Consider the following 26637-nt stretch of genomic DNA (forward strand, 5'->3'; position numbering starts at 1 on the left):
CACTGAATCGCAAGAGCAAAAGCGATTGTGTCATAGCTCACACTGTGACATCTGTGAAAGACGGGGTTTCCACAGCCTGTGTGTTGAGCCTCACCAATCGGGACGTTATAATGAGACGAGGCGTGCATTTGGGGGAATTGTTCACGGTGGGCGAGCCCAACCTTGTGTCGCTCCCACAAGTTCCAAGTGCCTTTTTATCCGGTGCTGTGCCTGTTGCGTCACTGAAGGAATCGCCAGCTACGCGGCAGCAGAAAGTGCAACTGACTGCACTGCTGGTGGAATATCAGGAGATATTTAGCACCTCAAAAGGAGGGATGGGTAAGTTTACGCTTATCCAATACTACATCAGCAGCGGGAATCATCCCCCTCTACGGCAACGTGCCTACCAGACCTCACCTGAAAAGAGGGAGGAAATAGACAGGCAGGAGGCCGCCTTGCTGGCGGATGGGGTAATTCAGGAAAGCTGCGGCCCCCGGGCCTCGCCTGTTGTCCTTGCAAAAGAGAAGAACGGTGAGTGGAGGTTCTGCCAAGACTATCGTCGTCTGACTGTCCACTCCCCAGAGTGGACAAGACCCTGGAAGCACTGGTGGGCTCCTTGCGGTTCAGATGGCTACTGGCAGATCGAGGTCGCTGAGGAAGACAGGGAGAAAACTGCGTTCACAACGGGCTTGGGACTACCAGTGGCGATCGACGCTATCTGAAACCATCCTGGGTATGATGGACCTGGTGCTCAGAGGGCTCCCCTGGCAGGTGTGTATGGTGTATCGCAACAATTTCCTGATATATAGCCCCACCTTTGGAGACCATCTTTCCATTCCGCGCATCGACAGGAGTCAGGCGGCGGGTCTCAGGCTGAATCCCAAAAGTATCACCTGGCTAAAGGTCATTTAGTGTTCCTGGGGCATGTTGTTTCTTGTCAAGTGATTTGGCAGACGCTTTTAACCAAAGCAACTTACCGTGGCGACACCAGGAATTAAACCCAGGACCTCATACATGCAAAGCATGCACTCTACCACTGAGCTACATAAATACCGCCCCACCTGCCAGGACAAAGCATTCAAGTGGACGACTGACTGTAACATGGCCTTTGAACACCTGAAGGGGGTTTATCTGCCCTTGTCATCGCCACGCCAGACTTTAGCATTCCCTATAAGGTATACACAGATGCCTCCATGAAAGCAGTTGGAGCTGTGTTGGCCCAGGACAGAGATGGACTAGAGCGAGTGGTGGTGTGCTCTAGCCAATCACTCACTTCCCCAGAGAAACGTTGGTCCCCATTTGACAGAGAACTGTGGGCTATAGTATGGGCTGTCCGCCAGGTCAAGCATTACATTGGATCAACTGCCTTCACCATCATCACTGACCACAAGCCTCTGCTAGATCTGCACGGGCATGTCCATTGACAAGGATGACCACAGCACGCAGAGCCAGATGGATATTGGGGCCGGACTCATTTAACTGGGTTACAAAGCATAAAGACAGGCAACAACATGCTAATGCTGACGGACTCACGTTGGCCGCAAGACCTTGATGCTGGTGTAGTAACAACCACCCTACCTGAAGTGACCACCCAGGTGAATGCAATAGACTCTGACAGCAAACCCGATGTTCCCCAAACAGACATTCAGCTGGCTCAACCTCTCACTGTGTTCCCTCCTGCCTCTGACTTCACCAAGGGTGGACAGTGAGGCACCAGACTTGTCTTTCATGCAGACACTCATGAGGGAACACACATGATGGAACAGAAATGAAGGCATTACAACAGGTCAATCCAGATATTTAGCAGATGTTGCGCTCACTTGAAGGCGGTGTTTCTCGGCCACCCAAGGGGCAGATGAGAGGTAGCTCCCGGTGGATTTGTAAACTATGGACCGAATATCTTTGCCTCTCTGTTGTTAATGGGCTTCTCTACAGGAGCGGGAACTCGCCCCTTACAGGAGATACACTGTGGCAAGTTGTTGTACCCTGTTGTACCCCCCAATGTGTTGCAGCACCTGCACCGGGGGTGCTGCAACACATCCATTTCTCAGGGGAATGAGTGTGGGAACGTGCAAGGAAAACTTGTTACTGGCCCTTCATGGTCAAGGACATACCACAGTGGTGTGAACAGTGCATCCCATCGGACCCACAGGTCCCCAGTGCCTAAGCTTCGTGCACCGATGGGGGGTGTGCAGGCAACCCCGCCTTTTCAGATAGAGGCAACTGACATTCTAGAATTACCGGTGACATCTAAGGGGAACAGGTATGTGTTAGTGGTGGAGGTCTACTTTACCAAGTTTGTGAATCTATATGCTCTACCTAACCAGACTGCCCGAACAGTTGCACAGTGTTCGTCTGAGGATTATGTGCTGGTGAATGGCGTTCCGGAAGCGATCCACAATGAGTGATCAGGGCCGGCAGTTTGAGGTGGAAATGTGGTATGAGTGGTTACTGGGGGATAACGGAATGATGAAGAAAAAGTAAAATAAAAAAGGGAAGACAAGAACATTACCCAAGAGAAAAGGTAGTTCCTGTGTTGTTTTTTTTTGTAATTGTACACAGTATAGGCGACTTTCGCAACCCCTCGGTTACAGTGGTATAGTATTTGTGTAATGAAAAATGCTAAAGGCTGAATATGTGTGTTGCAAATTGCATGTTGGGTAGTGGTTTCGTCAGTGTGCAAAACCATGTGACTGTTATCATGGGGTTTGCTCACGTATTTAAGTCTTTCATTTGTGTCTCTGTTAGTTTCTCGTGTGTTTTTTTTGGATTTAGTTGTGATGTGATTGTGTCATCGCTCAATGGATGTGTTCTTTTTCATTTGTGTGATGTCAAGAGTTTGATATGTGAAGGTGTGTGTTATTTGCTTGTGTTTGCCTTCACAGCATTTGTGTGTGTGATGTGATTTTATAGGTTATTTGGTTACGGTTGGGACGAGTCTGTGTGTGACGTGTATGTCCCCGTGTGCGCGTAACCAGCAAGCGTGACGCAATGGCGAGTGCAGTGTCATGAAACAGGAACAACCTTCTCACTGGAGGAAAGAAAAGGAACACATTGATGATGTGAACCGAAGATGTCAATGAAGGCTGACTGAAATCCTTGGCACCGGCCCGGAGATGGAAACGCTGTCTGAGTCGATTTAAATTAATTTCATTTCAGTCGGAGCTGGATGGCAGTTAATTAGTTGGGAGTGACGCTGTAAGTGCTATTGATCTTCTCTTCAAACTCTCAGCCGTCACACAAAGCAGAAACCAACGCCTCCAATTATAGACTCTCTCATCCTTACCGCTTGGGGAGACTGTCTCCCCCCCCCCAGGGAATGCTTATTAGCACACACGAAGGGCTAACAGGGTTGCAAGGGAGCCAACAGGGGGCGTCTGTCTTTTCTGTGCACCCCCTCTGCTGACGTTTACGGTGGACAGAGGAAATTGTAAGGTCCATGTGACGGAGGAGGACGTCAGCTATGGATGAGGCTTGGGGCCCTCCGGCCTCAACTGACAGCTACGACTTGCAGTACAACACAAACAACATGAGTCGGGTTCAGTGACGCACCCCAGAAAACTCAGCCAGTTACAAGGGGAGTAAGGCGGTAGGTCACATGACCGAAATTGGAGATTGTTAGAACTCATTTTAAACTAAAATTTAAGCATTTCCATAGAACTGTGTGTTTTTCCCATCCCAGAGAAAAGTGGGAGTGCAAAGTGTTTATATTCAATGATAACATTTTTCTGGAGCAGTCAGACTTGAATTCTGACACACTCCATTTAATGTTCAACTGCAAATGTAATGTCACCAACTGTTAACTGTCATCCATTGTGTGTGTATGTGTGTGTGTGTTGATAGAAATTGTGCGTCATTGCGAGTTAAACATGTGTAACAGCAGCTACTAGCTAGCTCTAGCTTTCTCCTTTCTTTCTCTGTCATGTTTAGTTAATGTCTCTCCCATTGATGACTAAAATGCAGTATGCAAAACACTCAATAGAACACTCAATCTCCATTAATTAATGGGAACCAGCTTTTTTTTGTTTGAGATTAAATAAAACCATGTCTGACATTGAGAGAGTGAATGTTTTTTGTCTCTATATATGGCCCTGCAATGGACTGGCGACCGATTCCACAAAAGCTGGGTACAAGAGAAGCTGGGCTTTGATAAAGATAGTCCCAGTGGCCAAACTGTGGAACAGCAAGTTCAGCATCAGCCATCAGGACTGAATGACAAGCAACTGCAAAACTGGATTGCCTTTTTTTTTTTTTTTTTTTTTTTTTTTTTACCCCATTCACAACCCGTAGAATGGCGGGTTTAATTCTCTCCATTTGGTTTGTTTGGTCCTATCAACAATACCAAAGTCCACAAGATGTGAGATTAAATGATTAGACCTGTCCTGCTGATGTGATGTTTTTGCCTTTACAGCTTAAGTCTCACATTTCCAGGTCTTGTCTTGGAATTCCAACCTATTTTTTTGTTTGTTTTGACCAGGGGATAGCTTTACTAGGCACAAATGAAGGTCCAGGTTCAGTCACACTTCCACAGTCATTGTCTTTGAGATTAAGCTACATGGAGTCAGGCATTATTCTCTCTTCATGACATTACTAAAGGGTTGTACTAACGTGGTAACGACAAAGACAGAAATAGCGGCTCGTGCTCTTCTCCTCTTGCTACCAAAGAAGCTCAGTACACGTCAGAGACTGCAGGGTGGGGGGAATAGTGGCTTAATGGAATTTTAACATGTCAAAAACAACAAGGCATCCTGTCCGTTACCGCTCTTCATAAATAATTTGTTACAGGATACCCGGGCTGCTATTTCTCTGTCATTTTAATTTTTTTCCAATTCAATTTATTTTGAGGGTCGTTTCAAGATTTGATTTTTTTTCTATTATTTTATTTTTTATTCATTTATATAAAATACATTTCATTGACTTCATTCGTTTGAAGTCTGAATACGAATGAACGTGCTGGAAAAGATACCTTGATTAAAGAAAAACAAAACAAGTAAATTCTGAATCAAGAGTACAAACTTCTGTTTTATAATTTTCACTATGTTCTGTTTCATCAAAAAAAAACAGTTTCATGAAAAAGGAGACGGTTTCAAAAATGTTGCTTTCTGATGAACCAACCCAGAAAAACAGATAGAAGTCAAATTTGTGTTTGTGATGTTTTCTGAATGAGTTGAGTTTTCAAAATGTCTCTATTCTGTCATTTTGAAGTGAGACATTCCATGTTCCAGCATTGAAACACAGTCCAGAAAGTCAAGTGCCAGATGCCTTGCCACGCAGCGGTCATACGAGTCTGCGGCCACATACGGAGTAGAGAGCAGCGTCTCCATGGGAATCTGATGGCTGTAATTACTCTAATTACCTCCCAATTACATTTTATCAGCAGTGGGCCGGCAGGACACCGTCGATTGTGAGGACAAAGCTTGTGGCCACCGGGCCCCGCAAGAAGTTGCACAACAGCCGAACCACCAGGCGATTACAATAATTGACGCGGAGCGAATAATGTTAACAACCGAAGAATGAGCATGTCACATTATTTTTTTTTCCCAGGAGGAAAAAAAAAAACCTGTCATCAAGAAAATAAATAGATAAATAAATGAAAATTAAGAAATGATCAAGGACGCAACTAAAAATCAAAACATTGCACGGGAAATCCAGACTAAAACTCGATTATATCACAACCCACCCGCAACTTGATAAACTTTCAAGGAATGACTTAAATTAAGAGAAGAAATTGTTGCCAAATGGGTCAAAATAGAACTTTGCAGAATGCAAAATAGATTTAAAGTGAAATTAAATGACACTGAAGAGTGATCTAGAATCAACATTCACCTGGAAGACAAATTTAAAAGACTTAATTATCCAAAGTTTTGTGAGAAGGAAGGAATTGTTTTGATAAAATAGGAGAGCTTACTTAAAACAGCTTGCATAATTAATAGCTCCTATCTGAGAAAACGAGATACAAGACGTTATCAAATCATTAAAAAACAACAAATCCCCTGGCACAGATGGTCTACCAGGTGAATTTTATAAGGCCTTTGGAGAGGAGCTTGTGCCAAAACTTTGCCAGATCTTTAATTATGCCTTACAGGAAAATGACCCACCTCAGAGCTGGTCTGAGGCAGTAATAACGGTTATGCACAAAGAGGGGGAAGATCCATTAGATTGTGGTGCCTATAGACCGATCAGTTTGTTGGGGAATGACGTAAAGATTATTAGTGCCATATTAGCAAACAGAATGCAGAAATACTTAGGTAAATTGATAAATCCAGACCAGACCGGTTTCATACCAGGTCGACAAGGAGCAAACAATGTTAGAGGAGCATTAGATGTACAATCATTGGCAAGACATTCAGTTCACCCGTCAATGCTTCTCAGTCTAGATGCTGAGAAGGCGTTCGACAGGGTGGACTGGACATATCTGAAATTTACTATGGAACAAATGGGATTTAACTTGACATTTATAAAATGGATTGAAGCACTGAATAAAGACCCAATATCAAGGGTCAGGGTGAATGGGTACTGCTCCCAATTTTTTCACCTTAAAAAAGGAGTCAGGCAGGGGAACCCAATCTCGCCTATTTTGTTCGCATTGTGCATTGAACCGCTTGCTGAATTGATAAGGACAAACGATCAGATCGAGGGAATAGTAGATGAAGAAGGGGAGATACACAAAATTTTGTTGTTCGCGGATGACGGTCTTTTGTTTATACGAAACCCTCAGTCATCTATACCGGCCCTTATGCAATGCCTGAGGGACTATGGGGAGATGTCAGGCTACAAGGTGAATGAGGGGAAATCAGAAGCAATGATGAGAACAGGATGCTGGCCGACATGCTTGGATGGACAGGTGAAATTCAAGTGGTCAAAAGGGGGCTTTAGATACCTGGGAATCATTCTCACACACGACACAAGTCAGCTATATAAGGCAAATTATGGTAAACTAATTTCTCAGATCAAAAATGACATGGAAAGATGGGAGGTGCTTCCTTTGTCCTTAGTTGGGAGGATAGAAAGTATCAGGATGAATGTCCTACCTAGAATGCTGTTTCTGTTCAATGCTCTGCCGATCACTGTTCCTGTATCTACCTTTACATCACTGGATAAGCTCATTTCCAAATATATATGGCAGAACAAGAGGCCCAGAGTGAGATTGAAAATACTCTGTGCACCCAGAGATAAGGGTGGATTGGCCTTGCCTCACTTCCGAAGTTACTACCTGGCAGCACAACTTGGAAAATTGGTCTCATGGATAAAACTAGATATGGACACAAGATGGGTGCATATAGAGCAAGGTTCAGTTAAAAACGTGTCGCTTTCAACTCTCCCCTTTCTAAATTCAAAAGCAAGACGTGGACTTAAGATACAAAATGAATATGTCAACCATACACTTAAGGTTTGGGAAAAGACAAGACGATTCCTGAATCTACCTCTATCCCTATCAAGGGCAGCAAAAATAACAGCAGCAGGTGACTTTCTGCCAGCAAAGATGGACGGTGGTTTCATTGGATGGGCAGGGAAAGGTTTAATCACAATAAATCAGTTATTTGAAGGAAGAACTCTGAGGCCTTTTTCACAACTTCAGGCAAAATACGACATTGACTCTAAGGATTTATTTAGATATTTTCAAATTCGACACTACTTGATGACACACAAAGAATGGGACAATATTAAAGAAGCCTCAACTAATTTTGAACAATATTGGATTGAGATAGTTGAGAACAAAATGAACATTAAAAATACAATATCAGATATATATGGCAGGATACGTATGGACACTTCAGTAGACACACTGGATGCGAAAGCTAAGTGGGAACTGGAATCTAATGCCGTGATTGCTGATGGAGAATGGGAGAGTTCTTGGTTGCCCTGGCAAAAATGTTTAAGCAGCCCAACATGGAGGGAGTTCAGCTGGAAGTTAAGAATAAGGTATTTTAAAACTCCCTTGATGATAGCTTCGTATGATAATAACTGTTCTCCCCTGTGTTGGAGGGGCTGTGGCATAACGGGGGACTTCTCCCACATCTTTTGGGACTGCCCTAAACTGTTGAAATTCTGGGAAGAGGTGAAAAAACAAATAAGTGAGATTTTAAAATTAAACAGACCAATTGATCCACAGCAAGTTATTATGGGTACAGCATCAACAAGCAACCTAAGGAAAAACCAGGTGTTTTCGCTTAGAGTTCTTCTATTAATTGCACATAAAATGATCACAGTAAACTGGCTCAAACCCCACCCACCTACCCTGGACCAGTGGCGTCAGAGACTTAAGGATGTAAACTGCATGGAACGCCTAACAGCAAACTTACGATTTCAGACAGACCTATATATTGACAAATGGGCACCCATTAAAAAATATTTGGAGAGTTGAAGATATTACCTCTATTTAACTGAGTTAGATGTCTTTTTGTGTTTTTTTTTTTATTAATTAATTAATTTTTTTAATTTTATTTTTCGTTCGCTATCGAGGAAATAAGTGACCTATAAAGATTATTGTATAATGTATATCTTGTTATGAGGTTTTGTAAGAATGTGTATGACTCTGTTAAGGAACCTGTTCTAATAAATGTTCAAAAAAAAAAAAAACCAGCTTGCATAGAAATATGTAGGGAATTCCTTACCAGTCAGTAATGACCCAGCTAAAAAAACAGAAATATTCCCTAAACAGCCCAAAACAAACAAACAAAAAAAAATGCTTGAAAAGTGAACTAAATTGCGAAAAAGGTCAACAAGAGCAGAAAACAAACAATAAAAATCCAAGTAATGACATGAAAATATGACTAAAAACAAAATCGAAAATAAGCAAACTGATCAGCTGAATTCCTGCCAGAAATGATCTAACACATGTTGGAGTGAGACAACTGAGGTAGGGGGCCACCTTGTGGTAGAAAAGCTGGCTTGCATCTGAAAATGCCATTGAAAAAGCAGCAGATGTCAAAACTCTCAAGTCTGAGAGGGAGAGCGGAAGGAGCCAAGGGTGGAGGTGTATCGAATGGCCAGATCAATGTGGTGCCTGAACATCTGGAGGAAGGGGGGTAGCAGTAACCACCCCCACCCCCCATTGATCTCCGGATTAATTAGTCTGTCCTCGCCGTCTCTCCCGTCCCAAAAACAGAAGAAAGGCTGAACATCAAAGCACTGGCCTCCAAACTCACCGCTTTGGTGTCCATCCACTCCAACACACCCACCACCTTCTAAAGGGAGCCGGGGAAGGCAGGGGTGGATGGGGGGCTGGTGCAGTGCAGGCTGGGGGACAGGATACGAACGGCTGGTGTCCATGATAAAGGTGTCTCCAGATTCTGTTGTGTGTGTGTGTGTGTGTGTGTAAATTAAAAGCTACATCAATTTCTGGTTGGATTAACCTGCTAGACCTCCGGACGAATGTGTGCAGTTCAGCTGCAAGTGACAGCACCTGCTGCCTGGCATGTGTTCAATTTGAAAATACAAAAGACAGTCAAACGCGGCATCCTGTGCAGTTTGGGGGGGTGATCAATGAAGGTGGGGCTCCTCAGAGCGCAGACAGCACTTTAATATAAACTGGGTTTAAACATTATCAAACTTTAAACACACCTAAAGGTGAATTCTGGGGGGTGTGGGGGGGGCATGTGGATACCTTTCATTTAATCTGTTCTTATTGCAGTTTAAATGCTTCTTGCTCGTACCTGTGGCTTCTCCTTTTGAAACATTGCCTATTTTCTGGACAATGGTGTGATGGTTTATATATTTAGAAAAGAAAATTAAGCAAAAAAAGGAGTACTTGGCAAACAGCAATATAAATAATAATTCAACAAAAAAAAATCTTGAAAATCAGTAACTGTTAAAAAATTGATGTGTGACACTGCAGGTTTTGTGACATAAAATGAAAAACAAAAGAGTTTGGCTAGATTTTGCTGCAGATGTTTGAAGAACCTTCTGGCGAGGTTCAGTTCAATTTCTTTGGAAAGTGACTCACTACTACCCTCCAGAGGGAGAATCAACACCAATCATTAAGACTATACTCATTCTAATCTATGATAGCTACAACATTTTATTTTGGATTTGTAGCAGCATAAAGTCACAGGATGCAGTCAAACAGCAGCGGCGGGGCAGCAAATGCCAGCATTGAAGCAAACCCGTTCTGGAGAAAGAGGAAGGAACACTGGCTGAGACATCAAAAAAATTAAAGGCAGCACTTTATTATGAACCGTGTTTAAATATTATTGAGCTTTACACTTCAAAACACATCTAAAGATGAATTCTGGGGGGGGGTGGCATTCACGCCTATGGACAATTTAGTCTTGAAGGAAAATTGTGATGGTTTTGAACTGTAGGAGGAAGACTGAGAACCTGGAGACTGCACACAGAGAGAACAGTCCACCACTGGATTAAAACCAGAAACCTTCTTGCCGTGAGGTGGGAGTTGACTGCCGACCAGCCCTGACACCTAAAACCAATTTACAGTGCTCAGCGCTCTAGATCTACAAAATACTCACAAGATGGCACCATCGTTCCAAGATGAGAAGATATCACTTGGGGTTTTCTTTTAAAAAAACGACATCTCTCAGAGACAGACCACGTGATCTAGTTCGAGCTGAGTGGACTTTTTCAAAAAAAGGAAAACAAATGGTGTAAATGGCACCAATTTACATTTTTTTTGCATAAGTGCTTGCCTTATACCACTAGAGACATGGCTCATACAGCATGATCCTCAAACCAATCTGTGAATAGGTGGTTTTTGGGAGCCGTTGCATCTTCACAGACTCCACAGTGATGGGGGGAAAAAAAAAAAAAAAAAAAAAAAGAATCACTGGGAAGTGGACTCTGTCTATACGTAAATGAAAACTGGTACAAAAAATTGCAGTGGCCAGAGAATCCCTGTGCAGCGCCTATATTGAAGTTTTGTCTCCTTGTGCCAGTCTTATCTCCCGAGTGAGTTTCCGCAATTATTTACAACTCTTGTGTACATTCACGTACAGGAAAATACAGCCACGCCACATGTGTCATGGTGATATCGCACAAGATGCCCCAAGTCTCATTATGGGGGACTTTAATCACTGTAAAACTGGAAAGTCACTCTTAACCTTTCATCAATATGTCACTTGCCCCCCCCCAGAAAATATAAGCTGTCTAGATCGTTGTTCTGACTCCATAATATGGGTGTAAAAATGCTTTCACAATGTGGTTCATTTGTGTACAATATGCACAAATACGTACACAAGTACAATGTACTCCTGGGAACAGCAAAGGACTGGCAGCTAAGGGTGGACAACTGAAGTTCCCTGAAAACATCATGGAAACCAGACAGATACGTGCACTCTGAGTCATTCAAGCAAGTCATCATGTTATGGCTGATAGTAGAAATAGGCAGAGTTAGTGGAGGATTGCCGCAGACGAGGGTGGTGTGCAAAATGCCTGCTCGTTCAGGCTGGGAAGTCACTCTGTAAGGCCTATAGTCTCCTGGGCATCACAGGTGCACACAAGAGGAGAGCCATCAACTCAGCTTCAGAGGCTGCTGAGAGCATCACGATGGCTGTGGATACAGAGGGACAAGGAGTGGATGAGCGTTTCTCGGACAACGGCCAGGAGCTGAAGGGGGTCTGATGTTGAAAGACCCCGAAACCCCCCATGATCCCAGGTACTATTACTGATGTTGTGTCCAAGATTCTGCATCACAAGATGTATTTTATAACCAATATGCAATTTAGCATCGATGTCTAGCATAAATAATGGGGGAGGGAAAAAAAAAAAAATCAATGTTTAACTTATGGGCCAAGGAAGACATGTTGAATTGTGAGGCTGTCTGCCGTTCTCTCATGGCCAAACAACACAGTGCTTCGCCCTGAAGCAGCAGACAAATGTAGACTGTTTAGGTTCAAGTGAATGGCAGAACCGTTGAATGAAATGTCTGCCGGCTGGAACAATAGAACACTGATCCAAAACATACATGTTCTCAGTTCCGTGAAGGATCTGGAATCTAAGTTCTGACTTGGATCCAACAGGCCCTCACACAAGAGGTTTAAACTACAAAGCCCAGCAGAAGTGCTGAAATTGGTTTAATTCATGTTAATCCAATGGGATTTGGACAAAGTTCCTCCAAGGGCTCAGGGGGTCAACAGCTGCCAAACACTTGCTGCCCAGATCGGACCCCAAAAAGACAACACTGTTCACCCATATTACCACTATTTAAATGATAACAAATTACAGATACATATAAAAAAAGAAGAGCATGAGTTAAATACGTAGCATTTGCAAATGAACATTATTAGCATAAGCGCCATGCTGCTAAGCAGAGGGCTGGCCGGGCCATTTTGACTCCACGGGAGGAGTCAGGAAGCGCTGACAAGCGGGTACCAGCCAATGTCGTCATGACACATAATGCAAACTCACGTTGTTATTCATTCTTCAACTAAACCTCTTAAATCATCCGGCACGTCCAAGGGTAAAGCGCTCGTTGTAAGCGGAGAAGAGAGGGCTGGATTGTCGTTCGGGCTAAGCTAGTCCCGTCATCCATGAAATTAAACAAAAGAAAAAGAAAGAATAAGTTTCTTTTAAGCTCCAAGTTAAACTCTTGTGGGGTTGTTTTAAAATATAGTTAACTTTCGAATTTGTGTTTACACATACAATCGAGTCAACGCCCCGTTAGTTTGCGAGCCACATGTCCGTTAGCATTTATTTTCCTCGCCTTCGGATTGGCCAGTCAAGTTTAATAAAACAGTGATTTGATTGGTCATCTTAGCTGTCGCACCAATCATATGTCATTTGTTTTGTTTTTGACTTCTATGGTATTCAGATACATTGTAATTATCTTTTGCGGATGACTTTTAAAATTATTTGATGTGGGATTTTTTAATAAATGTTTTTTTTAAATCAGGTCTTTGTGAAACTTGTCAACAGACATCCCACTCACCCTGTGCATGACACTGTGGGGGCTTTAAGCAGCTCCTTCAGCAGCAGACTGCTGCTTTAAGTTGCAAGAATGAATTCCGCAGGTCCTTTGCTCCAGCTGCCGTCAAACTGCAAGACACCACAAATACATGAACATTTCTATGACCTCCATATCTACTTACCACTCTCACTCTTGATATGTTTATATTAGATATTCTTCAGGTTACCATAATTATTTTCATTTCATTTTTAGTACCCACATTGTCTACTGTACACATGTTGCTTTTGTAACCATTTTCTGCACAAAATACTTCTTTTTGTACTTCTTTGTGTATTTTGTATATTTGTATATATATCCTTTACATATTCTTTCTTGTATTACTATTTGCACACTGGCTACCCTGAAATGCAGCTGTGACAATTGAATTTCCCCATTGTGGGCTCAATGAAGTCAATCTTCCCTATCTTATATTCTTTTGTGAACATTTTTAATCATTATTCCTTCAGATAATTTCTGTCACAGGATCTCTGATTGGATATTTTATTAGAAACCATTTTATTCAGTCATCTTAAACCTAGCCACTAATTGAAAATCTACATAATTTTGTTTTTAAATCTTATTTGTTATTAATATAATAATATATTTTTAATTATATATATATATATATATATATATATATATATATATATATATATATATATTTTTTTTATCTTATATTTCACTTTTATTTAACCGGGGAAGTTTTAGGCAGCAACAAATATAAAACACTTTTACAAAGTTACACACTTAAAACCCATGCTAAAGAAAAATAAATTGATAAAATTATAATTTGACTGCCTAGTTAAAAGAAACTAGAACATGTTGTGGAATTAGCCCCAAGAAAATTCAATTACGATTTAAAACTGAATGAAATAAACAGCCTTTCCGCCACCCTCCATGCAGAGGGTGGAGAATTGCCTGTTGTACTGTATTCATGACAGGCATGTGGAACAGAATAATGATCACCACTTCGCTTTCCAACTAAGGTATACATGCAGGTGGGTAGTAATACAAGCATAGCCTTACAAACGAAAGTATACAATAACTGATCCCTCGGGTGGCCGGAGCAGTTAATCCCACCTCACAGCACAACTCGCAATGGTGTGTTGGTCTATTTGTCGTTCTAGTCTAATGGTGTGTGATGAATGGTTTTACCTTGCGGAGTTGTGCTAGCTCAGTCGTTGGAAGCCACCTTGTGTCAGAATTGCTGCACCGGAAAAAGCTTTGGAAGTCAAAACATCACCACGTCAAAACTGAGCAACCTTTATCAAATGGAAAACTAGTATTTTGTTTGTTTTAAGTGACTTGTGTCACTGTCACTCACCTTTTACATTTGCTTTTGGACTGAATACATGAAACATCATTCTTAGACAACCAAAGAAAATAATCATTAGAGGAGTAATAATCAACAGCTGCTGTGGTGATGAGGACTGACCTTTCAGCTGTACCACTGGGAAGCATGTCGAGTTCAGGAAGATGAGAAAAATCACCAAATTTCCAACAGGTTTAAAAAAATAAATAAAATGAACATTTTCCTACTTCTGTGGCAAAAAGCATGTGAATGTATTATTTTCAAGCTTCAAACACTTAATTTTAAGGGCATTTTTTTCCCTTAATTGTAATTATTTTCTTGATATGTGATCTCAATTACTATTTTAACCAGCATCGGCTTTTATTCCAATATGAATTTAATCCCGTTCCAATTTTGAAATTACCCTAATTGATCTACTTGAATTACAGTCTTTGTAAAAAGTCCGATATACCCACATGATTCTTACTAGGACTAGCTGTTAGAGGTCCCTAAGTTTCAGGACAACAATTTTGTGGCGTTATAGGTGTCCTCTTGTATGGTGCCCCCAATATGACCCATTATCAGTTGTGTTTCCCAACTTCATTGGGTGTTTCGGCCATTTACTCACAAGATACCCTCTGCCAAGGTCTACCACAGGCTGATCAGACCTCGGTGTGAGTCCTATGGTGGCACCGTGCGGGCAATTCGCAGCCCATTATGCGTCCGTACGCTTCAGCCACAGCCAGTGACTGTCCCGTTCTGCTGCAGTTCCAAGCTCCCCGATTGCCTTCCGTTGGGCCTATCCTCTGATTCCGTCCTCCCTTAGTAGCCTCGTGATAGAACTGGCTAAGAAAGCCCCTGCAGCCCACCTCTATTGGCCACACCTTCACTTTCCAGCCCTGTCCCTCTGCTTCAGCAGCTAAATCAGTGTATCCCAGCCTTAGGCTCTGGAGACGGCCTTGGCACACCTGGCTGCTTCCTCCTGGTGACACGCCTCCTCCACCACCATGTGCTGCCATTCGGTTGGAGTAGCCTTTTGCCATGTAGGGATTGTTGCCTCCAAGGCAAGGCCCCCTCTGTCATATTGGACGTGGCCCCATATTTCCTGGTGTCTGAGGACAGCCTTTGTCGCCATTACCGCTGCAGCTGGCTTCCATTTCCTTCCAATTGCTGGGGTTGATGCAGCACCTTTGACATATGAATCCCAGGATTCCGAGGGTCATCTCCAGCCTTGATTTGGCACCTTTGTACTCGTCCACCAGGCTTGAGATTGGTAGGGAGAGGGCTCCATTACTATACAGGCATACTATGCTGGTAGTCCAAGCCAACTGGTCCCTTGGTCTCTCCGGCCGAGTGGCATGGGACAGAGTGACTTCATAGATGGAATCTGGCCACATGAGCAGAGGTAACAGCCCAAACTGTACCAACTATACCAAAACTTCCCAGGGAAAGCAGAGTTGTTAATCTGCTTGAGGCCACTAATGGTATCAATAAAAGATACTTTAATAATAATGCATGGACATTGATATAATGTCTGATCCCAAGGAATCTGAGCCTCCTTTGTCTTTGGGGTTCAGCCCTAAAAAGGAAAATTGCGAGCTTGAATGCTTTGAAAATATCCTCGAAAAAAAATGTGTCAAAGGTACATTGATTTTCTTAAATGCACACACGTACATACAAACAATCAATAAAAGCAATCCAGCATCTGGGCTTTATCACAAAACAGGTTTAATTTAATATCTCTTTATTTTTTAAAATAATTAAACATTTGTATTTCTCCAACCCTTAACTTTTTTTTTCAGTTTTTAAATCATATGATATTCTGGGCCATTCTAAAGCACACATTAATTCCTCGAGGGAGGGGGAAGTTCATCGTCAACAACCCCCCCCCCACAGCAGGGCAAAGTGGTCCGCTCTGAGCCTTTCCTCTCTCCAACCACACCCCTCCCTCCCAGCCCTCATTTGACCCCTGACCCCTTCAGCCTACATGATGCCCCCCCACCCACCCTCCCACCAGTCCACCCTCCTCCCTCCCTCCCACCCCAACTAAAAAAAATATATATATCCGATGGTCAAAAGAAACTCCATCAAAAATTCCAAAATGAGATAGAAACCAAGAGACAGAAAAGAGGCAAAAAGTGCACAGGTGGGTAGGGGGGGGCTATCATAAATACCAGGAAGTCGTGTTCCATAACACCTCTTTATATACTGGATACTCCTCCTCTATGCAGAAAACAGCCTAAATTACTACAAGATACAAGGTTATCAGTGTACTGCATTCATTACATGTACAGGGTGTCAGTGCTGTTATACTGCAACGGCCCCCCAATGGGCTAGAGGAGGAGGACAAGGAGAGGTGGGGCGCTCATCTTTCACGACAGCAGGAAGGTTTTTGGTGCTCCTCTGTAGGTTAGACTTGGCGTTAACAGCAAAAAAAAAGGTAATCAGTGCCAGACTGATACCCAGTGTGCCCTGCAGCTGGTGAGCGGGGGGTCAAAAGTAACAGCAGGAAAAACATGATGGCGATTAGAGTCCAATGAAGAGGGGCAACCTATAACTCGGATGGCAGCAAGTGCGTCTACACCAGGGGATAGTATTAATTGGCTCCATACATCTTTTCTTTTTTTGCCTCTTCAGTGTAGCGTAGAAAGCATACATTGTTGGCAGACTGAAGCAAAAATCTTAAGTATATGGAGCAGGAAAAACAACATTTGCTCGCAGCCCACGAGCCGGATGCCAGGAACAGACTGCCAGATAGACAGGCTTGGCTTGCTGCTGGTCATTCATACGAACACTGAGTACGTGTGACGGAGACTTTGAAAACGGGACGAAGAACGTACTTTTTTTCTTAATCTGTTAAATTTGCACAATCCTGCATTTTGGTGACGTAAAAAACGCAAGTTGCCATGGTACAGTGAGGTCATGACAAAAAAAGCAGTTCTGAATTTAGTGAACGAGCGAATTCGCCTTTTTTCTTTTTCTTTTTTCCAGGGACAGAACTTAAAACCCCTAATGGGACCAATCTAAACTCTGCCTCCATCATTCTGTAAAGTTCTCTGTTTCAGAGTAACATTTTTTTTTTCTCATTTCCCAGAGAGAAGTTATCTTCCCCCATCAGAAATTAACTATGGAGGGAAAAGCAGGTTGGACACGTAGACGCACTCTGCCGCCTTGAGTTCAACTCCCTGTTTCATAACACTGGGGGCAGGGAGACCCAGCGGGTCAGAGGGTAGATGGGAGCCATCAGTCTGGATGTCCCATTTAGGCGGTAAAACTGAGGGCGTGTGTGTGTGTGGGGGGGCGAGCAGAGCGATGGCAATGTCGAGAGGAAAAGCAAAGAGGAAGAACCAAGAAAGAAAAATACATACAGGACCGTACTGAGGAGGAAGAGTGGGATGAAGAGTTAAAATCAATCTATTGTCTCTTTTTCTCAAAAAGTTCATTTCATGTCCTACAGTCAATTTTTTTTTTTTATTTCAATCCCCCCCTCCCACACAAGTCATTTTCTCATTTTCTATTTTTTTCTTCCTTTTTTATTATTAATGTTTTGTTTTCTTCTGTTTGCAATAATAGCAGTTTAAGGGAAAAAAAGAAAAAAATATTTACAGTGTTGTTGAAATAATGAAAACAGATGTGATGAATCTACTGTAAAGTAAGTCGCACAAACACAGGAGAAAAAAAAAACATAAGAACAAAACAACAACTGAGAAACCAGCGGGCGCTCCGTGTCCATCCAGAGGAGATGGCCTTTATGGGGGAGGGGGGTCGTGGAGCTCTGCGAAACCATGGCTGATGTGAAGGGGTGGAAGGGGACAAGATGGAGGCAGGAGGGGGAGGAATCGGGGAGTCGGGGGTGGGGGTGGGGTGGGGCAGGTTTTTTTTTTGTGTGTGTGTGTGTGTGTGGGTGGGGGGGGAGGGGGTACAGAGCTGTCTTCGTTAAGTTGGGATGATCCCATCACTCCTAAGGCCTCGCTTCAGCTCCAGGTCCTCCAGCTTCTTCCACAGCTCCTCCCGCTCCTTCTCCTTCTTCTTTTCACTGGATGGTAGGGAAAAACAGCCTTAGCGCTGAAACCATCAGACGGCCATCGTAAAAACCATCGCGGAGCTCTGGATTTCCAAAGGGTTCCGATTTTGAGCCCCAGTTATTCATAGAGAGATATTTGTAATTTCCCTCTACCAGGTCGTGTCTGCACCAGAACTTATGTTTGAAGGGAAAAACCATCTGGAGACATTTATAGAACGTTTTTAAGGTGTAGAGCCTTACTGGCTACAGGAAGGCATGTAAACAACTATAATCTCTGTCTTTGGAGGTTCTCAGTCATACAGGTCATGGTATATTCTTGTCAGAATCGTCTTGTGGCAATTTGATTGGAATTGCTTCGCTTGAAGACATGTCACCCCTCATCCAAGAGGCTTCTTCAGTTTTAATGAATTGTTGGGAGTTTCCGAATATATCTGCCAAAGTTTTGGGCAAGTTAGGTTATGGTGCCTCGTTATGTCAGTGTAAGAGTTGATCAGCACAACCAAGGCCTAAGGGGGTTGCTATGCTAATAGGGGTGTTGTTCATAAGGACAAAAGAGCAACTTTTGTGGGATTAGCTGGATTGGAATATGAAAAGTTAGAGCTAAACAAAGTATGAAACCTGTTGGATTACATGAGCTGTGGCTCATGTGATCCAACAGGTTTCCCTCTAGGTACAACACATTAGGAAAGCTCCGAAATCCTGTGGCTAGCCTAATTGAGCATTGAGGAGGAACATGTTGAATGAGTTGATCTTTGGGGGTTCTTACCGCTGGCGGTCCGACTTGTATGTGGCTGTGAGTTCATCAAATAAGGTACAGTTCATCTCCATGAAGGCCTTCAGCACATTATAGACCAGCGCAACTATGGCACTGTAGAGGGGATGGAAAGTCAGCGTCACATGACCACAGCCTCATCAATAACAGGCATGGATATCATCGGGACCTTCTATATGGTCACTCACGGGTTCCAGTGCTCTTTGGAGATCCTGTAGAGGCTGGCGAACATGATGGGCAGAATGACACTGGAGTTCTCCTCAATCAGACTCATGATGTATTCGTTGTTCCAGTAGTAGAGAGCGCGTTCTGCCACCTGCCACAATCACAAACAAAAACACGCGCACACGCACGCACATGCATGCATACACACACACGCACACGCACGCACGCAAGCACGCACGCACGCACGCACGCACGCACGCACGCACAGACAACTTTGGTGTTTAGAAGATGGGCCTCTGCAGACAAAAACTACTAAAGGACAATTTATGTACAATAATAACAATAATCACAACAATATGACACTAATCACCATAAACCTATAATAATAAAATCTCCAAATAAAAAAAAAAACAAACAGATAGTAAAATATATCTATATTTGGAGGTTTGTAACCTTTTTGGGATTTTTTTTTTAAACCAACCTAATTAAATGTGTCACTACGATTGTCAAGAAATTTAATAGGAAGGATTTGCCTGGCTCAAAGAAACCGCTGTGGTATTTTGGTCAAATAAGTGGCTTCATGGGAAAATAATTATGGTATAAGGAAAAAAAGGTAGTTTAAATTAAAATAATTGAAATAAGTCACAAGAAAAGGATGTGAGTTGAGGTTTTCAAGGCCAACCGAGATTTTTTTATCCTTTCTATTCTACTTTATTAACGGTTTAATTCAAAGATGTTGCCATGTTGTTTGGAGCCAAATTCATTTTCACAAACTCATTCATTTATGGCTCTGTTACTGACCCAGAAATGCTCTTCATCAATGTGAATCATTCCTTTCTCAAAATTAATTTTTCAGTTGTTCTGCCAGGACTGATAAGTATCATTAACATAATGTGTAATAACAATATTCAGCATCACTGAATCTTCATGTTCTTGTGCAAGATTATTCCCACTCTGGTCTCAGTATTACCTGATATGACAGTGCAGTACTGCAGCATTTTACATACATTTTAACATGATACTATGACAATATGATGAATCTACATATCAGCGTAAGTTGTATATTTAACATTTTTTGGTTATCATTTTTTATTCTCCTATCATTTTTCTTGCACCAAAACAAATTTTGTCTTTCTTTGTTCACACTAATCTTTTTTTAATTCACTCTCAGTGTTTGCTTTTTTATTATTAGTTTTGTTTGAAGACTGATGTTTGACATATCAGCTGCTTGTTCATGGCTATAAACTGTGGAATTTCCCCTTTGTGAGACGACTAAACGACTAAAATGATATCTTATCTGTCACGTGGTACCATTTATTGTACAACTTATTACTTCATAAACAGAGGGTTCTGACAGGGAAATGTTCTCAACTTTTATCCCCTTCTATTCTGCTGATTCTGCGCCCCTTCTAGTTTATTACTATGGTAAAAATAGATTAACAGTCACAGACCTGGAAGTGCGGGCTGGAGACACATCTGGAGATCTGTTTGAAGAGCGGCTCCTGGATCTTGACGAACTGTGTGGGCTCAATGACGTCCAGGATCTCCTCCAGCTCGCCTAGAAACATCACCTGCAAGGGGGCACCGCGTGACAAGTGTTAGCACGCTACGGCGCACATGAACACGAACACAAATACAAGGACACAAAGTCTCACCTCTTTTTGACTGCAGGTTTTTGGCCAGAACTTCAATAATCCTCTGATGACCTGAGGACAAGACACACACGCACACACACAAGCACTCTTTAAGCTTCCAGATATTTGGTAGAAAGAAGCCACGCAGCCGGTAACAAGCCCCTGGCGGAGAACAGGCTTCAATAAGCCTTTTGTTCTAGATCTGTAAAAACACTGATCCCCCCCCCAACCCGCCATGTCTGACAAATCACCTGCTTCCACATCCACTTTGGGGAACCCGAAAAAAAAAGTGACACCCCCCTTCGGCTGGGCTTGCCGATATCTGTTCGGTGTTAACATGGACTATTTCATCAGATGGAAGAACACAGCCTGTGCTCAGGGGATGTTTCCCTAGTCTGGGGCGAACTGGTCACGATGCAACTGCATACTGGTGACACGGGCTGGTAGCACCTGCTGACTTGCAAAGCCCGTGATTGTGTGTGTGTGTGCACACAGTCTCAAGAGTGATGAGTGAGTTTTGTGGGGCTAAACTTTAAATGAAGGTTGCAGATTCTCTCTAGGACTGTTTTCCTAGCACTTCTACAATCCAGTCTTTGCCTGTAGACATTGGGGGGCAGAGGCACATTCCCAAAGAATCTGCTGTTCATTTTCACAAAATAACACTGTGACAGATGGGACTGAGAGGTTGGAAGCACCTAATTGGTGATCTGATGTCAGAACTACGATATTCCATAAATTCCATGTGCGTTTGCGAGGTTTTCTCATTTTCAAAATTTGATAAATGTGCAACAAGAGGAAATTCTATAGTGAACTTCACGTAATTGGCAAAATCTCACACAGTAGCCAGACTACAGCTAGCAGCTTTCACATGCAGATTGAATTAATTTCCAGTGGACAGAAGTCATCGGACTGCAGTTACTGACTCATAATCAAAATATTAATCAATAAATTCATCTGATTAAAATTGCCTTTGGCCAAATTTAAGACTGTAAGCAATCGCTCAAATGAGTAACTGGTTTCTGTTTCACTGTAATTAACCTTTTATAGATAATAATTGCCAAACATGTTTATCACTGATTATAAATGTCGATGTTAACCCCTTGTCTACCTGAAGAGGTCTGTTAATGATAGCTAATAGAACTAATCCAGTTGGCTTGCAGTCTGGCTCCCTGTATAAGACTAATGTGGCCTGGTCTGGCCAGGAGATGGCGTTGGAGGCCGCCTCCATGAGCAAACATGAGAGGAAGACTCCGCAGATCAGCTGATCAGTCATGTCTTAATGGTGGACACAAATCAAATCATCCCCTCCAATATAAAATCCATGTCAAGTGACAAGATATACCCTCCCTGGGGCTTCAATGTCTTCTTTAGAACATTTTTTAGATTTTTTAAATTCTACAATTTTTAGGTTCAAAAGCAAATGATCAACTAATGGGTGACCAGAGGAAATCGGCCAATCAGAACATAGCGATTTGCTGAACGCTATCAGAGCAGGGTTTTAAATGATAGAGGAGTCAAAGATTGAAGTTCCACTTTCCTGTGCAAACATGTAATGCCCCTCCCCAAACCTCCAGATGACACAGAGAATCACTGGTGTGTATTAATATGTAATAAAGGAAGCATGTTTATACTCACTGGTTCTGTTAATGTTGGGTCTTTCTCTAGGAACTGTACAATGCAATACGCCAACTGCAGGGGACAGCAGAGGACACCATGATGACTGATTTCGCACACCACTGGACTTCAGATAATCACTCTTCACAAATAAGCATTGAATCAATTTCTCTGTTTTTGCTGGCATGGTAAAGCACAGCCAAATGCTTTGTGATATATTTAAAGTTATCAAACGAGGTCAAACTTCACGTTTACTTACTGGGGGGGCGGGGGTGTATAAATGATGACTAAGGTAGATCGAAAAGAAGAAAATAAGGCCAAAAAAAGAGCCTGAGTATGATTTAAAAAAATGCGTGTGTCAGAAGGAACGGGCAAACAGAGGTGCACTGTGAGAGTTCCGGCGTCACACATCCAGTTTTGGATTGTGTGACGGCAGCCGGAGGTGAAGCCCCTCTGGTCCTGAACTCTGATCTGAGACCAGCAACCAGTTGCTTGTCAGGTGATAAGCACTCTTTTTAGACGCTTAAATACCGCTTTTGTAACGCTGGGGTCGGCTGCTAACTGGGTGTATTTTCCGCCCGCTGCCTGGCAGGTCGTCGGCACTCGATTTTTTCCAATGAAGTGGCCGGAGACAGTGGTGAGACTTGAAGTAGATACGGTACGTGTCCACTATATTTGGGTTTTCGTTCACTAGTTTCTCCCCAAAATGTATTCCCCGTGACTCGTGTTTTTTATGAAGACGTCGGACCTCTTTGCCCTTGCTTGCACACTGACTAAAAGCAGTTTGACTTCATGGAGTATAGTTGCAATCCACTATGGTGGGCATGATCTGAGAAACAACTGAAAAACCTCCCCTGGACTGATTTCTGACATAAAAATGGAGCTTTGTTCAACAGAATAGATGCCCCTTAGTCATGAGCACTGGCTAAAACTTTTGATCCATCCTGATGTGGCTCATTTGTTTCATTCTTTTTTTTTTTGGAAAACATCTAAATGTCTGCATCATCTAACATGGACTCCACGTAGCAGCTGGTACCAACTGTGGACATTTGCACTTTCCGTGGTGTGTGTGGCTGCGTCCTGGTGCCATGACAACAGCAAGACACTAGGTGTTTCTGCGAGTCAAACATTGATGGCTGGGGTGGGTCATGGAACTGATAAATGTTGAATCAGGTTAATATTGGTGGTCGGTGAAGCTGGGTCACCTGTCGATGGCTACCTGTTCCGTCACCTATGGCATCCATTTAGCGCCAGCATATAAGCGGACGTGAACAGCTGCATGGGCCATGAAAGGGTTTATAAACATCTGGCAGTCACCCAGAGACAAATTATGGCAGGAGACGATTGACCACACATGCATACATTCACACACGTTTGTTACCTGTGCATGGAAGAGGGACAGACTCCTGACAGTGTGGAGGGGAATCAACACTTTGACCAGAAATTGTTTATGCTCCGCTTTCAGGGGCAGAGCAAAACCATTGATTATACTGGAAGAGAGAGAGAGAGAAGGAGGTGGGAGATCAATGAGCAGGAGACAAAAGGGAGCCTGTTGATGGAACTGATGTGTGAGGAGATACGGCACTGTCAGCTGCTGAGTCGGGACCCGGAGCCTTGGATGTCAAACAGCTACCAGATATAAAAAGACACTTGGGCACACAGGGAGGATTGTGAGGGTTTGGAGAGGGGGGGGTTTCGAGGACGTCTCAAAGCAGGGGAAAAAAAAAGGTCACAAAAGCTAAGCTGTTGAGCAGGTTAAGCAGTTAACCCTCTGGCCCCCAAAATAACAGCACTTTTCATTGATAGTTGTAATTACAATGTGATATTGGACAATGTGAAGGTGTTGACTATGCCCGCAGCACCTTAAGTGATTCATTAAACTTTCTTTAGCTGACCACTGGGACGTTTATCAAAAAGCCCAAGATTTTTTTTTCTGATTATTTGGCACATTACTTGCAAATCTTATATTTTGGTTCATTGTGTTCATGGGTTTTTGATTATTTTTGGCACAAATTAGAACAAATAATTTAGGTTTTACAGTACTTCTTTCTGGTCAATATCAATTTCACAAAGAAGTTCCTAACCACTTGTAGACTGACTTGGTTTCACTGTTTTTCAGGTAGAATTTACAGATTTCTTTCTCAGCTATTTTGTGAATTCTTCACTCATTTTGGGGAATTAATTGCAGAATTCCATGTGGATTTTAGCAAATTTGCTACAACTTTCTTTGCTCATTCCCAGACAGTTTTTTTGCTATAATTTAGCCCAGAGGACATCCTCAATGAATTCTACCAGAGGCCTTGCCCTTTTCCTGATGCTTTCAAACATTGTGTGAAAAATATAAGCCTTTTATCAAATGATGATTGGAGTCTGAAAGTAAACTGAAATGCAAAAGGCACACCATTATGGAAGCGTATAGGTATCATAATTCAAATGAAAATGCATTAGATCACATCATCACATTGAAAAGGGATAATGATGACCGGACATCCCCTTCCAGGAACCACTGCAACAAGTTGTTGAAGGACTGACAAGAGCCTATCTAGGGGAACTTAATTGATAATGGTGTCTATTAGGGCAGGGCATTGAACTCCGCTGTCTATAATCTGTTCAAGCCACTGGGTCACGGGTATCCGATTCAGAAATTGTCTGTAATTCCCTCTGGTTCTGTAATTGTGAGATTTGCGTGACAAAGTTAGGGAGTGCCATGCTAACATGTCTCAGCGTTCAGCTATAAGGTAATTAGCTAGGTGTGTGTTGTATTCCAGTGCACAAACAAGCAGCAAAGAAAATCGGCCAAAATCACATAAATTAAAATGCAGTTTGACCAACTTATTACTAATTTTAGTTACGAGTCAAAATATGTTGCCACATTCTGATATGAAAAAGCTTTCTGCTCAACCATTTTAAATTTAAATATGATCCTGATATGCTTCCATACATCATTTGATTTCACTGATGTTCAGTAAATATATGGATAAGCAGGATCTAGCCCATGTACGTCTGCACTTTCAAAATCACAAGATTTTCTCTGTCTTTGGCTAAATTAATCACCCCCCCCCCCCACCACCACCCCACACACACACACATACACACACACACATTCAACCCCTCACGGGCAGAGAACAGCAAGTGCCCATGGGCAAAAGGTTACATACCTGCCCAGAATCTCCAGCAACTCAGCCACCCCATTGAAGTGCTCCGTCTCATAAACAAAACTGCCGACAAGAGACAAGAAGTTAGGCACCAAACCTCAGCACTATCGAAGTGCTGTTATTTTTTTTAATTTATTGTTTTTTTTTGTTTTTTTTGGGGGGGGGGGCGCTGCTGGCCCACTCACCGTAGAAAAATATTATTGATCTGTTTTCGTATAAAAGCCCTCAGCCCCAAGAATTTGCCATAGATTCTATGCAAGACCGTCTTCAGGTAGTCCCTCTCTCGAGGGTCCTCGCTGTCGAACAACTCCAGGAGCTGTTGGAAAGGGACAGATGGGAAGTGGAAGATGACACAGCAGTGGGGGAAGCCAGGGGTGTATTACAGAGGCTAAGGGAGACTCACCTGTAGGACAAACTTCTGGTCTATATACTTTTTGGCAATGCTGGGCTGGAATTCCTGGCTCTCCAGGAACCGGATGAAGAACTCGTATACCAACTGAGGAAGAGGAGACGGACGGAGAGGAGGAGGTCAACACTGAATCTGCGCCGGGCGTTCAAAGTAGAAAAAATAAAACTTTAAGAGCTGTGATTGAAGATTGGTGGACATCCGTGTAGAGGTGTCATATTTAAAGACATTATAATTTTAACGTCATTAAAACAGTTCAAGAATTTTTTATTTCTAAATGTTCTAATTCAGATTTTTTGCTTTTAGTTTTCATGGAATCTTCCGCAAACTGTCATACCACTACCTGAAGTAATTTCTTATCAATAATTTTACAGGATTTTTTTTTTTTTAACTCACAGATTCATACGTCAGACTACGCTAAAATACCCATTACCTTTGAGTAAATTTAGATTTTTTCCCAATTCATTACAGCCTAGTGAACTTTAGGGTCACAATTACAAAAATGTTAAATATCAGTAACTTATTTTGATCCACCTCTTTCAGATGTATTCTTTCATTCATTGAAAGAGAAAATTTTAGTCACTTTCAGGGTTTTCTGAGTTAAATTTAATCTGTTATTTTCTGTCTGTCAATCCAGATCATTAGCCATGCTATGTCTTCTTATTTTCCAATCCCATTTCTTTTCTGGTCATGGCTCCG

At 42.5% G+C, this 26637-nt stretch overlaps 1 protein-coding gene across 7 annotated transcripts in view; it reads right to left on the reverse strand.

The window, feature by feature from the left end:
• Window positions 1–17625: 17625 nt before the first annotated feature.
• Window positions 17626–26637, reverse strand: part of ppp2r5eb (protein phosphatase 2, regulatory subunit B', epsilon isoform b) — a 52023-nt gene continuing 43011 nt past the window's right edge. For all 7 annotated transcript variants that reach the window (XM_086151765.1, XM_086151780.1, XM_086151772.1 and 4 more), the window contains 10 exons: window positions 25936–26028; window positions 25718–25848; window positions 25536–25595; window positions 23759–23867; window positions 22399–22452; window positions 20785–20835; window positions 20581–20700; window positions 19153–19280; window positions 18959–19060; window positions 17626–18204 (listed from right to left, as the gene is read on the reverse strand). In XM_086151765.1, the coding sequence (XP_086007891.1) occupies window positions 18105–18204; window positions 18959–19060; window positions 19153–19280; window positions 20581–20700; window positions 20785–20835; window positions 22399–22452; window positions 23759–23867; window positions 25536–25595; window positions 25718–25848; window positions 25936–26028 (948 nt within the window). In that variant the 3' untranslated portion in view covers window positions 17626–18104. The remainder of the gene's footprint in view (window positions 18205–18958; window positions 19061–19152; window positions 19281–20580; window positions 20701–20784; window positions 20836–22398; window positions 22453–23758; window positions 23868–25535; window positions 25596–25717; window positions 25849–25935; window positions 26029–26637) is intronic.

Source organism: Fistularia commersonii, chromosome 1 (assembly GCF_037954325.1).
Source record: "Fistularia commersonii isolate RoL2024-O1a breed Wild chromosome 1, RoL_Fcom_v1.0, whole genome shotgun sequence".
Classification (NCBI taxonomy): domain Eukaryota; kingdom Metazoa; phylum Chordata; class Actinopteri; order Syngnathiformes; family Fistulariidae; genus Fistularia; species Fistularia commersonii.